Here is a 12,642-nt window from a genome sequence, read left to right as displayed (position 1 = left end):
CAGAAAGTTAACCCCCCCCCACACACACACACACACACACACACACACATACACACACATGCTGATCCTATTAACGATTACATCATTAACACGCTGGCATTCACGTGTGCTCTATTAGACCAGCGAAGGAACAGAATGACATAGCGCCAATCCTCTTTGTCAGGGTCCAGATTAAAAATAGGCTTAATGATCATAAAATGTATAATCTGTGACAGGATGTTCATAGTTGGATGGTAATAAGAGCGCTGAAATTAAAACAGCTTTTCATACAATAACAAAACATAAGCGACTGTTGTGTTTTTGTCCAAGAGCTTACCTCCACCTCACAAGTGAAGTCAGTCCCGTCCAGCAGGTTCACACGACAGACCACCAGCTTCATCTTGCCCTTTTTCACCAGCCGAAGAGGAGACTGAAAAATGGAAGTCTGGCCTTCTTCTCCTGTCCCCTGTACACCTTCTGCTGCTCCTTCTGGCTCCCTCTTTGCCGCCTCTGCTGCGTCCTCCTCTCTTGTCGCCTTAGGTTCTTCAGGACGTTCCTCTGCACTGTCTTTCTCCTTTTCTTCCTTTGTAGGCTGACGTAGTTTGTGTGAAAAATAAAAACTTATGTCATCCTATAATCACATACTTCCCAGTGCTTCCCGCATGCAGGTTTCAAGGAAAACAGTACAGTCTTTGAAAAGTCGTGAGAGAGATTGTCCCAACTTGATACTCCCTCCAAAACACCCCAAAAGTGAAACATGTCTTACATTTCAGCTCTTAGAAAATGTGGGCGTTCCTGCTGGCTCAATTACCAAAATGCTGATGTCACTGGGTGGGCCTGGGTGACTTCATGTGATCACTGGTTGGAATAGTTTGTGCATGTGCATCTGTTTGTACGTGTCTCTTTCTTTTTCGACTGACCCAAAACGCGCTATATTTTCCAGCCATTGTCTGATTTCAGCTTTGGGAACAATGTTGGAATTGTAATGTCCGGGTCATTCCCTCTGTCAGAAAAGATTTATGGATGATGCCCGAAGAACACGGCCTACTTCAGCATGCTTCCTAGCAATTTACCCACAGGTATACTAAATACACGAACATCCATCCTGAGTAGTTAAGAGTAGCCCGTTAGTCATCTCGCACAGAGGTCATGAAGACCTCTGTGGAGGTTAAAAGCAGAATGCATGATTTGAGCGGTACCTCAGTGCCTGCACTGGCGTTGGTCTCACACTCTTCTCCTTTATGCTCTGCTTGCTCCGACTTCTCTGGCTCCTTCTCTACGACTTCCTCTGCGTGACCGTTCACTTCTGGGGTAGGCTTCTCCTCTTCCTGTGTCTCCTCCTTCTCTGGGGCCTCCTTGGTTGGTGAGGTCTTTATGTCGTAAAAGGAAATCCAACATTAATAATCAATCATTTTACCCAATGCTGCCTGATGATTAGCTGGATTACCTGGCTCTGCGACTTCTGCTTTTTAAGCCATGTTGGCAGGTATCGAGATATTCCTTTGCCCTCTTTCTCCTTTTCCTTCACTTCTCCCTCGGCGTTCCCTACTTCCTGTGTTTCTTCACTGGCCTTCTCCGATTGGTCCGTCGGAGCTGCTGACTCCTCAGCTTTCTCCTTCACCTCCGTATCAGAGCTCGCTTCTGTTGTCATGGTGACACGTCAACCTGCAGGGATGGAGAGAGGCACGACAGCATTAAAATCATACATTCTGTTATTGATGTGTATTTGATACATGTTGTTCGTAGCTTTGATTGAAGGTTACTTTCCGTGGAGAATAAAAATCAGGTCAAAAAATGAGTAACTGAAAAATCCTACTGCCACACTGAATTTAGCACAAATATAAATCTTTCATGAGGCGCAACTTGTACTTAAGTCTGCAGTATCTTTTATAAATGAGAGCCACATGGCCTCACGCTTTTCATGACTTACCTAGATAAAAAAATATTACTGAGAAATTGTCTCGTTGCGTTGGGTATAAAGCAGAAAATTAAATCCATAAGAAAAATAATGAAGTCTGGATGTTTCACTCAGATCATACTTGTCCTCTGCCCAATTACAGAAAACAGAGCTTCAGGAAGTCAAAATGTCAGCAACACATCTGGGACAACAGCTGGTTAGAAGCATAAATACACACATGCACACTGATTGAGGAAAATCTTTTTTTAAAATTTGAATATTGCCGTGATTACATTCAGTCTACATCTCAGCATCTACTGACATGACCATTAAACCAGTTTGTGGCTGATGACCATGGCACTGGTGCTGAGGGGAAGTTCAGGTCAGAATGTGCAAACCCATCCATTAACCACCCACAGTTTAGACTGCTGTGTGTTTACAGTGTGTGATGAGGTCATTGTTATTCCCGTCTAAATTTCATTGGTCTGTTTTTTTTCTTCCCATCTCCGTCCCTCTGATGTGATTACGCGTTATGCCGTTTGTGTTTTCTCTTCTCGCCATCTCTCCGACGCTCTCCTTCCTGGCCTGCCACCTTCAATAAGACAGGCCACACATGCACACAGCGTAGCAGCGGTGCGTGTACCAAAGGGCCAGGAGTAAAAATAGAACAGCTCTCCTCGCGCATGATTGGCTAATGAGGCAGGGAGGGGAGGTTGACAAAGGTGTGCACAAATGACAGAGGCCACATTAAACATGTGTGTGCAAATAAAGAGATGGTAGACAAATAATATCCCTGGATTTTACATGGTGGGAATCTAAGAGACATTACAATTATCATATACCCTAATTAAATTGGTTTTCAACGGGGTTTTTTGGCACTAGCATCTGAGTTCTGAAGTACTGGTGGAAAATTGAACACACGTGTGGATGACAAAAGTAAAAGTCACTACAATTGCCTCAATTCCAGTCATTCAGCAAAGCTAGGAATGCTGGGCATGGCCAGTGTCACCAGAAAGCCCGGAGACAGCAGCATCAGTGTTGCTTGTAAAGCAATCAAAGATGCCGTGTGTACAGCCAGTACCTGCTCAGATGATCCTGAACAAACTAACTGTGTACACACATGAAGACGCCGTCTAAAAGCATGCAGGAGATGACCGATTTGCCGTTTCGCTCGTCTATAAAGTCCTTTCTGCTCCTCACCCCTCCTCCATTACCCAGCGTAGTAAGCTGTGCATGTGCGAGTGTGTTTGTGTGTTTGGCATCAGCGGACAGTTTCTTGCACCGTGTTCGTCACGGGCCTTTAGGCCCACTCTGAACCGTCCCTCTCTCCTGAACACCAGGAACCTTGTTCTGCCTCTCTCACAGCTTCCTAATTCACCCTCTCCACCTCTTTCTATCCATCTCTCTCTTCTACTCTCAAGCCTGAGTGTCCTCCCCCCCTCCCTCTTTACTAAATCTGTGCACTCGTCCCTCTCCTCGCTCAATCCTTTTCTTCCGGCCCCCCTTTTTTTAATCCCCTCCAATCATCTGCTGGCAGTATTTCCACCAGCCCCCTGCCCTTTTTACTCTTCTTCCCACAGTCCATATAAACAATAACAATGACACTGCAGCCTCTGTTTCCAGTCATAAACTGAAGGGTTTATGAGACACAATTATGGATATTAATAAATCTGGATAGCATGTAAGTCGTAGTATGTCAGAGTCACCACATGACTTCTTATCTCCCCACTTAGCATTTCTCAAATTATTTCCTCATCTTATCATGATTTAAAAGCCTATTTTGCTACTGACTTGCTGCTGAAAGCAGCTTATCGCTGTTTATTTTGGTTTAAGTACTTTTTGAAAAAATCTTATCATTTGCTCGACTCAACTGGTGAATGGGATTATTAGGCTATGAAAGTAGAAACCAACAACTTAGTGAACAACTGTTCACAGAACCATTGTCACTGTTTAACCATGCAGCCTAAAACTTCTGGACACAGCAGATGGAAGCAAGTGAATTCTCTCTTCTGAGCGGTAATATGGGACCTGTATCTCTACCGCGAAGGCCGTTTAAATGAAGCAACAAATGTTAAATAACGCTAATCTTCTTACCTACTGTTGTTTCAGTGGCTCCCTCTGAACCTTTTGACACTTCCTGCCCCAGTACCGACTTCTTGTCCCCCTTTGCTTTACTTCTATCGTTCGCTTTCGTGGTCTTTACCATGAAACAAAATGCCTGCCCGTCATCATCATTTACGCTCCTCCATCCTCTCCTCTCTCCATCCAAGCTCTGTGCGTACTTCTCCTGAGACTAACTCTCAGAGAAACAAATGAGGGAATGCTGGGTGGGTGGAGATGGTGAAGATGAGTAACAGACAGCAAAGAGAAGAGGAACAATGGACCTTAGAGGAGAACGAAGACATTCTTAGTTAATGTGACAGTCTAACAAATGAAGAACCAGTATGGCTTATGTCTTCCTATTTTGGCTAAAATCCTTGTGGGGAGACTATATTAAGATTTACAGTCCTGCTTCCCTCAGCGAGTCCATTTGCACGGCTGCTTTTTTTTAAAGTGTCATAAATACTCCGTAAATTCAAACAAGTTACAGAAAAATCCAAACTTTGGGACTCTGCCTTGTACAACTTCACTGCCATCTGTGCTGTCATAGCAACAACTTCCTGATCTGGTCAGGTTCTGAAAGCGAGAATTTTATGGTTGACACATTAAAAGAAGTTAAGAAGTGACGATAATGAGAAAAACTGCAAAATTTAAGGACTGGCCTCAACTGCTGATTTATCATCTGATAAATAAAAAGTCTGTTACACTAATAACACCCCCCCCCCCCTGCACATGCACGAAGCCAGACGGAGGGCGGAGAGGGGAGGATCTGGTTTCCATGGCAATGACATTCATGGACTACACCTTTAAATCCCCATGGAGACAAGAGATTACCACAGCAAAAATACAGATTACTGACCAGACATAGAAGTGACAATAGAGATTATTACCATGCATAAACGCATTTCAAACCACATCAGATCTACAGCAGATACAACAAGCGAAACCCCTGCTGGAACTGTAAAGGCTACGTCCTCCTCATGTCCTTACTTATGCACCACGTCCAAGACCGCGCGCTGGGCGGAGCCAGGTAAATTACATTAATGATGGGCTTATCCTTCCTCCCCTTATTTTTCTGCTGATGAAACTGCGAGCAGCACCCCATGCAGCAGCTGTCTAGGTGGGGTAGAAATGACCAGGGTTCATTTACAGGAGCTGGTTGACATTCACAAAGCCAACCGTGACAGAGGAGCCAATACATCATATTTGTCTGGGTTGAGTAACAGCATCAGAGAGACAGCTGATACGTTCTGGGCAGTGACCCAGAACTAGCAAACCAGCCAAAATTTAAAAGCAGTAACAAGTGTCATTTAACCCGACATTCTTTCAGCATTTTGTTTTACAGCTGCCAGAAGAAGCATGATTTCATTTTCCTACAAGTGTGAATATGAAGGGTCACAAACCAGATCCTGGTAGTAGCCAAATTTGACCAAAATTGAAATAGTTCCCTGTCCTAGATGTGGTGTTAATGTATGCAAGCGCAATGGCTTTTAATGAACAATGCAGAAAAAGAAAAAAATGCAATCCTGCTGATAGTACTGGGACATCCCAACGTGTTAAACCATGACGCAACAAGCTTTCAAACTATTCTACCACTGCCCAGCAGCTGACGAACCATAGTTTGATTTTGAAATAAACACACACATGCACACACGTACAGTACACACACACACACCCAGGGGCAGAATCCTAATCTGTGCTGTTCTCTTGTACGATCTGTCCATCTGTCACGCAATGGTACAAGTGTGCACACAAAAGATACGCCGCGCGCAGACTGATACACACATAAAATCTATGAAAACAGACGCTTACAGGGCTGCGGTGAGCACACGTACACGCAGCCAACACACACACATGCACGGACCTGTTGGTGTGAAAATTCGGGATGCTCTCGTCCCTTTACTCTGCACTCTGACCCTCAAACTGAGGATTACACAAGGGATAATCTGTGTGTGTCTGTCTGCCTGTGAATGTGTTGGTGCCATCATCTCACTCTTCGTCTCCGGTTTGTCTCCACAATTTCCCCCAAAAAACCTCACCTGGCAGTTTGAATTGAGCAAATGACTGGTCAGCTCTGGAGGCATGTTTAAACGAGCAACACTGTGCAATTACTTGGTTACTGCCAGCTCTCAACTACTATTGGCAGCTGCAGAAATGTATGGCATCAAATCTCAAAGAGTAGAATTAGCACATTATCTGGCCCAATAAAGGAAAATTCTGCTGTAATAGCAGGTTATTAGCCATAAAGCGCTCATATAATGAGACCCTAAGAGGTGATGAAAGTGGAGATTGGGAAAAAAAAGACACACAAATGTTCCTCCATTCAAGTAATTCTCACTTGCAGCAGTAATGGGTCAGCTCATAACCGCCATTGTTAGCCGCTAAATTCCACTATTCAGCGATTATTGCAGCGAGGCGTGAATATCCTGTCTGTGCGATTGTATTTGCACCATATGAGAGACAAAGAGTGGAGAAGGTATGGGTGGATCGCAACACGCACGAGAGGAGACGCAGTTTACAGAGGGAAAAATAAAAGACAGGCGCAGGCTGAGGGAGAAAAACACAACGTGGTCTCTCGTGAGACGAGCCCTGGGTGTGGTGCTGCTATGGTGATGAACATCCCATAGAGGGTGGTACCGACAGGTGAAACGGATTATTTTACTGTTGCCTGGTGTAACAATGCGCTACAAAGCGAGCGAATGTCATTCATCTGCCTCAGAAACACATTACTTTCCTTACTACACTTGACAAGAAAGGAGTGACATTCCATTAAAGACTAGGAAGAAGGTCACCGGTTATTCCAGAATATCTGGTTCAGTCCAATTCCCTTCTGGGTTTATAATTAAACAGTCACTGACCTCCTTGTTGAGAGCACAACTCCTCATTTGTGGCAAATCTAAGAAATCCTTAAAAGCGAGGAGAGTCTGGGAAAGAGAGGGGATTATATATGGAAGGTGAAAATTGGAGGATGTCGGCACGACTCCTTCAGGTGCAGGTCCAGTTGACACTGGCCTGACACTGGCCTGGAGCTCACTTATAGGCAGAGAGAGGAAAAAACCAGTCAGTAGAGCTACTGCGTGTCCCATATATGACCGCAGCGCCGACCTCTGACTTGCTGGTCTGTTTAACGGGAGTGTTGATAGCAGAGATGGGTTGAAACAGGGACTGGAATACTGTTAGATGGGTGTCCACAAGACTAGAATAACTAGTAAATTAAATCTTCACCATGAAGAGCCCGAAGACCCAATTCCTAAATTAGACCCTGCCCTCTGAATCTAATTGGTTATATATACACATGCGTCATTCTGTAAAATGTGCTGTACCGACAGTCTCTTCCTCGGGATCAGGTCGTTGACATAACCAGACAGATTATTTAAGCGCATGATATCAGTTAATCCCACACCAGTGACCCCTGACCTGTAACCAGGAAACAGGAAGAATGGCAGTGGGGCCAACCTCGAACCCTCCCAACATCTACTGTCGTTCCAGTGAGTCCTGGTTGATCTAAACACAGAACATGTCACTTCTCTAACAGTCTAAACAAGGTCGAATCCTCATAATGTGAGGATTCCATTATTTAATTGCCAGCATGTGACTCGGACAACGGTCATGCTTTTACACTCGATTAGTGAGACGCTGTACCCCAAATGCCTTCCTCACTCTGTAAATACTCACTTTTTTAGTTTTTACGGAGAAAAAACTGTCTCCGTAAAGTTAGAGTCATGTGTTTTTTTTATTATTAAACTACAAACATGTCTCAAGACAACATCCTTTACCTTCCTGTGTCCCCTCCTACCTTGATGTCTTGGAAGAAAAAAAGTTCTAACACTATTTTCACAATGATTTACAAACTTAAGAGCTTCTCAAGGGCTGCTAATGAGCTGGTCTACACCCCCTTCAACCCCTGTGCCCCAGACACTCCTCTCACTTCCTGTTCTTACCCTCATCCTCCTCTTATGCTGCTCTCGGAGTGTAATTAGTGATCCTGGAATCGCATGCAAAATAACCCTCTAAATTAGGCAGTGTTCGGCAGAATGAGCTAATTTTAATGGAAAATGAAGATGTCTGGAATTTTCCTTATGAGGGGTATAATTAAGCACAGCAACACATCCTAAATGCTGGTTTGGCTCAGTTTGAAATACGATTTCCTGCAGAAATTAAAACAGTATCCATTTTCCGATAACAGAAACCTCAGCGGTTTCTTTCCTAAAACAAGGGCTTTTGTAGAAGCTGAAGCTCCGTCCAGGCTCTCTCTGTGTGAGAATGTGACCCTATGCTGATTAATCTGTTTTTAACTATGTTTGGACCCCTGCCAAAGCCACGGGCCCATGCTTTCTCTCTGCTTTTAGTTCTATCGCTTCTTTCAAACTTGGACACTTGCTGGGGAAGGCAGTCTGCCCTCTTATTCTCCCTCTCTTTGGTGTAAAATGTCCCCTTTAACCACAAGGATTTTCCATTGTCCCTTAATGGACTCTCTCATTTGAGACATCAACATGATTCCCTTAATTCTATTCAACTCTTTAATCAATCCCATTTGTTCGTTATACACAAAATACCACCAAACAACGATCAAAATCATGCTGCGACCTGCCGCAGACCTTCGTGGAACCTGTTTCGGCTCCTTTTTGTCCCTTCCACCACACACATCTTCTTTTATACTCCCACCTCAGCCTTTTATCCCCCCCCCACCTCCCAAAAAAATCCTTTGCAGTCTGTGTAATAAGCTGAACATTGCATTACAGTTTCCATTCATCCGTGCCGCTCTGATCTTCTCCGTGTGAATGTGGGCCCTGCCGTGGTTCTGAAAGCCGGGGGGGGCTAGCACTCGACTGGTCACGGCTGACTGCTACACTATAGAAAATGTCCACCTTTGCAGATGTGGGGACTTGTGATCATGCGGACCCGGCGTGCTTCCTGGAGGAGACAAAAGACTGAGTAACATTACTCAAGTTGAAGTGACAGTAATTTGGCGCATTTACTCGAGTATTCGCTCAAACTGGATGGATTTTCGCGTCGGTGTCGGACGATCCGTCCACGCTGGGATTTTCGCTCTGTCCGTGTCTAACTGGCTGAGCCGATATGACGTGTTTTTCTCCCGCTGAACCGACAGGATCAGGATGAAAAACACACACACATGCGGGGATGTTCCCATAGCCTTTCCGAATGGTTAAGCAATATCTCTCACCCTTTCTGTCACCCTCGTTTTCTCTCTCTCTCTTCCCTCATCACTTGCTTCTATAGTTCGTTCCTCCTTTGGTAACTCCATTTCCTTATATACCTCCCCAACCTCGCTGCCATTCTAAACAGCATAGGAGCATCAAAGTGCCACCGTGCACAGCCACGCTGGAAACATCGTTTCTGGATACTCTTAGACTTTTACCGCAATATTTGATTCTAGCTGGCAGCATTAGCCGCAACTACCTTTAATGAGCAGATTCTCCCACCAGAACAACCAATTAAGGCTTCTCTCATTAGTGGGTTTGACAGAGTACCTACTGTTCTACACATCCACACTGCCTGAGAATAGACAGGGCCCCTACAGATTAAAGATAAACTATGTACGCACACAGCCAGAGAGTCTCGCTGCTGGATTTCCATTACAACAAAGACTGCTATGATACATTTGTGTTGCGCAACAAATATCGTCATGCGTGTTATCATGTACAGCTGCAGTGAGCTGCTATTTTGTCTCACGTTTGAAGGCGTGTGCAGCGGGGTGTACCACAAAAAGCACCTGTGACACAATATCATTCACTGAAAGAAAAATTAAAATGGCTGGATAAGTCTAAAAATGCAATCTCCCATGGCCACAGGGACTGACCCTGTTACATAAATGGTTGAATCCCAGGCGGTTTGCGCTCTTTTCTTAGAACGGTTCAGGTTTGTGCAGAAAGATTATCTTTCCCTCCATTTTCAGACAACCAATATGTTTTCATGCAAATATATTGATGCGGATCCTAATGATGTAAACGATGAATTGAGGAAATATTAGTGTTCCCTTCTTGAGGAACAGTTAAAATGGTCAGTCCGAGATAAAATGAAAACAGGTTTTCCTGTGTAAAGTGCATATCTATCAAACCTAAAGAAAAGCGTAAACAATGTCTTGCTCCGGTTTTGTGCATGAAGATTGTCCCTGACAGTGTCCCTGCCCTGATGTCATCCAATTTTATCTAACCTACATTCCCCTACCCAAGGGAAGAAAAGACAAGAAGGCGGCGACCACCTAATGAAGTTGTGCTGATTAAAGTGATGAGTAGGTGGCCTCTCTCACACACACACACTCACACACACCCCAAATACAAAGGTCTCTCTCTGAGGTTAGTGCTGATTAAATCTGGCATAAGAAATGTTTTTCAAAAGTTCCTCAAATCATAGGTTTGTCAGCCATCAATAAAATTGTGAATGTCAGCACAACCTAAACCAGTCCGTCCGTCCGTCCGTCACTTGGCCTGCCTGCTTATCTGTGTGTGAACTGGCTGAACTCCCACCGTCTGTCAAAGTAGAAATTTGAATGTTCAGTGTCGAAAATATCGAGATGAACTTTGGACCAAGTTGCACGGGAAGACACTGCAGTGCATTCTAAGGCAAATCAATCACTTTGAAACCCTTTAGAACAGATTTAAGCAGACCAACCATTAGGAAGTAATATTCATAATCACGTTGGGCCTGTATTTTCTTTTAAAGTCAAAGCTATTGTGTCTCAGATTTACCCTCTCATCTCAGTATCTCCAATTTAACGTTAATTCATCATTGCTTATACTAATCAGCTGTAATTTGGGTGGGTGAACGTCTTTCCATTCTTTACAAGCCCAACTTAATCAACGAAATTCAACAAACCATTTCAGACCATGAAAACTGTGATCATAGTGAAACGTGATCCATGTCCAGCAATTATGTTGCTTATAAGAGAATGATATCTAACACTCGTTCTCAACCGTGTGAACCTTTGCATGATGGTCGAATGCTTGAGCATAGTGGAAAAAAAGAACACAAAAAGTGTCGTTTGGTGTAAACATTAAACTAAATTTTGGATTAATGCTCAAAGTTCTTGCTAGCTTGATGAGCAGCCAGTCGAGGTTCATTCAGCTGTGTAAACTTTGACTTCAACCAGGAAATGCAACCAGTAAAACAATAACGTAACCGAGAATATTCACTTTTAAAAGCAGGTTTTATGCGTCTCTTTCGCTCTCAAGCGTGTGGGTTAAATCCTTTAGCCGACGCGACGGTGCAGGAGACGCGATTCTAGAGGTGATGACAACAGGGAGCAAGAAGATAGGCGCCATGAAGCAGCGAAGGTACGGCTTCGGCTCCAGATAACGGACCGGAGAGGCCAGCGTGGTCGGTCCACGCACCAAACGGCGCCTTCTCGTTACAGAGACCACGCATGTTGGGCACCTAAACGCATCGCGACCGCATCAAAACCGACCAAAGGTTGAGTGAGCGGAAAAGTCAACAATGTGTAAATCACGTGATTTAAAGGGAGGGTTAAATTAAAAGTTACCTGTGGGTTGTTTTTTTTTCCAACGATGTGCAAGGGAACTTCGCCAAGCGCGGCCTTACTCCGTTCGCCTCCAAAAGATAGTGTCCGTCCCACTTTCAATCTCCCCCAAAAAATCGCCTCTACAGTCAATACTGAAAATCTGGCAGAGCTCAAGGCAGACGTGTCCGTCATCGTCTAGACCCGCCTCTTGGAAATAAAAAAACAGTTTTGGCTGCCTTCTATTGGCTGACGTGGTTTACTGTATTAAATAAAACGATATGATTGGTCGCTCGTGCTGTCAATCATCTCCGTGGACCGAATTTTTCCATACAGCTTTTGGTAATAAGGGGAGGCAGCGTCATCTAGGGTATAAATAGAGTACTGCAACACGTAGAGGTCGGTAGTTTATAATTTTCTTTCTTTATGCACTTTTTAAAAAACTGAAATAGAAATTTGTGGAAATGAAATTGAATTTATATTTTATCTCACCCCAACTTCATATAGTTTAAGCCTATTAAAATTTGAACTACTTAGAAGGTAAGAAGTCGCAGGCATTTCACCTCTTTTTGGCTCTAAAAATCGTGATGTTTAGTGATTTGAATGTTCCTAATTATTTTAATCTAGTTTATGTAGTCAACTCTTTACCAAATGTTGCTCCTTAACAACAATGTGAACATGCCGAGATGATTAAGGACCATAACATATGGCGACTGCTGTAACACACACACACACACACGCACACACACACACACACACACACACACACACACACACACACACACACACACACACACACACACACACACATACACACACAGTCAACATACATACCAACAGCCACGCCCAGATTAGAAAGGCTCAAGTAATTGGCTTTAAGAGTCAAGCAGCATTGAGAGTTGACATTTACAAAACAAGAGCTGTAAATAACCACAGGAGTAACACTGCATGATGATAAAATGAGAAGCATCCACAGCATCATGACAGGGTTCCCATATTCTGAATCTAGGATGTGAGTGTGTTTTTATGAACTCACCAGAGCAGCGTGTATCCAGCAGAGAACCACAGCCGGCCGGTGGAGCATGCACACGCAAAGATGGAGGAACACAACATCAAAGACTGCACATCAAACCGGCATATTCATTTAATGAGTGCAGTTGCAGAATCAGCTAAAATTAAGGAGGAGTAA

General features: G+C 44.0%; 1 protein-coding gene across 18 annotated transcripts in view; it reads right to left on the bottom strand.

The window, feature by feature from the left end:
• The window catches only part of epb41l2 (erythrocyte membrane protein band 4.1 like 2), a 31,454-nt gene extending 19,800 nt beyond the window's left edge, over positions 1–11,654 (bottom strand). For 16 of the 18 annotated variants that reach the window (XM_057016302.1, XM_057016312.1, XM_057016314.1 and 13 more), the window contains exons 1-4: positions 11,478–11,654; positions 1,427–1,644; positions 1,179–1,349; positions 317–571 (exon numbers count right to left, since the gene is read on the bottom strand). In XM_057016302.1, the coding sequence (XP_056872282.1) occupies positions 317–571; positions 1,179–1,349; positions 1,427–1,630 (630 nt within the window). In that variant the 5' untranslated portion in view covers positions 1,631–1,644; positions 11,478–11,654. Of the gene's footprint in view, positions 1–316; positions 572–1,178; positions 1,350–1,426; positions 1,645–3,970; positions 4,208–11,477 lie in introns of those variants that run through there. The other 2 variants (XM_057016303.1, XM_057016304.1) reach the window with 2 other exon arrangements.
• Between the last annotated feature and the right edge of the window lie 988 nt (positions 11,655–12,642).

Source organism: Takifugu flavidus, chromosome 19 (assembly GCF_003711565.1).
Source record: "Takifugu flavidus isolate HTHZ2018 chromosome 19, ASM371156v2, whole genome shotgun sequence".
NCBI lineage: Eukaryota > Metazoa > Chordata > Actinopteri > Tetraodontiformes > Tetraodontidae > Takifugu > Takifugu flavidus.
The sequence above is the reverse complement of the archived record's forward strand: the minus strand, read 5'-3'. Positions and strand labels throughout refer to the sequence as shown.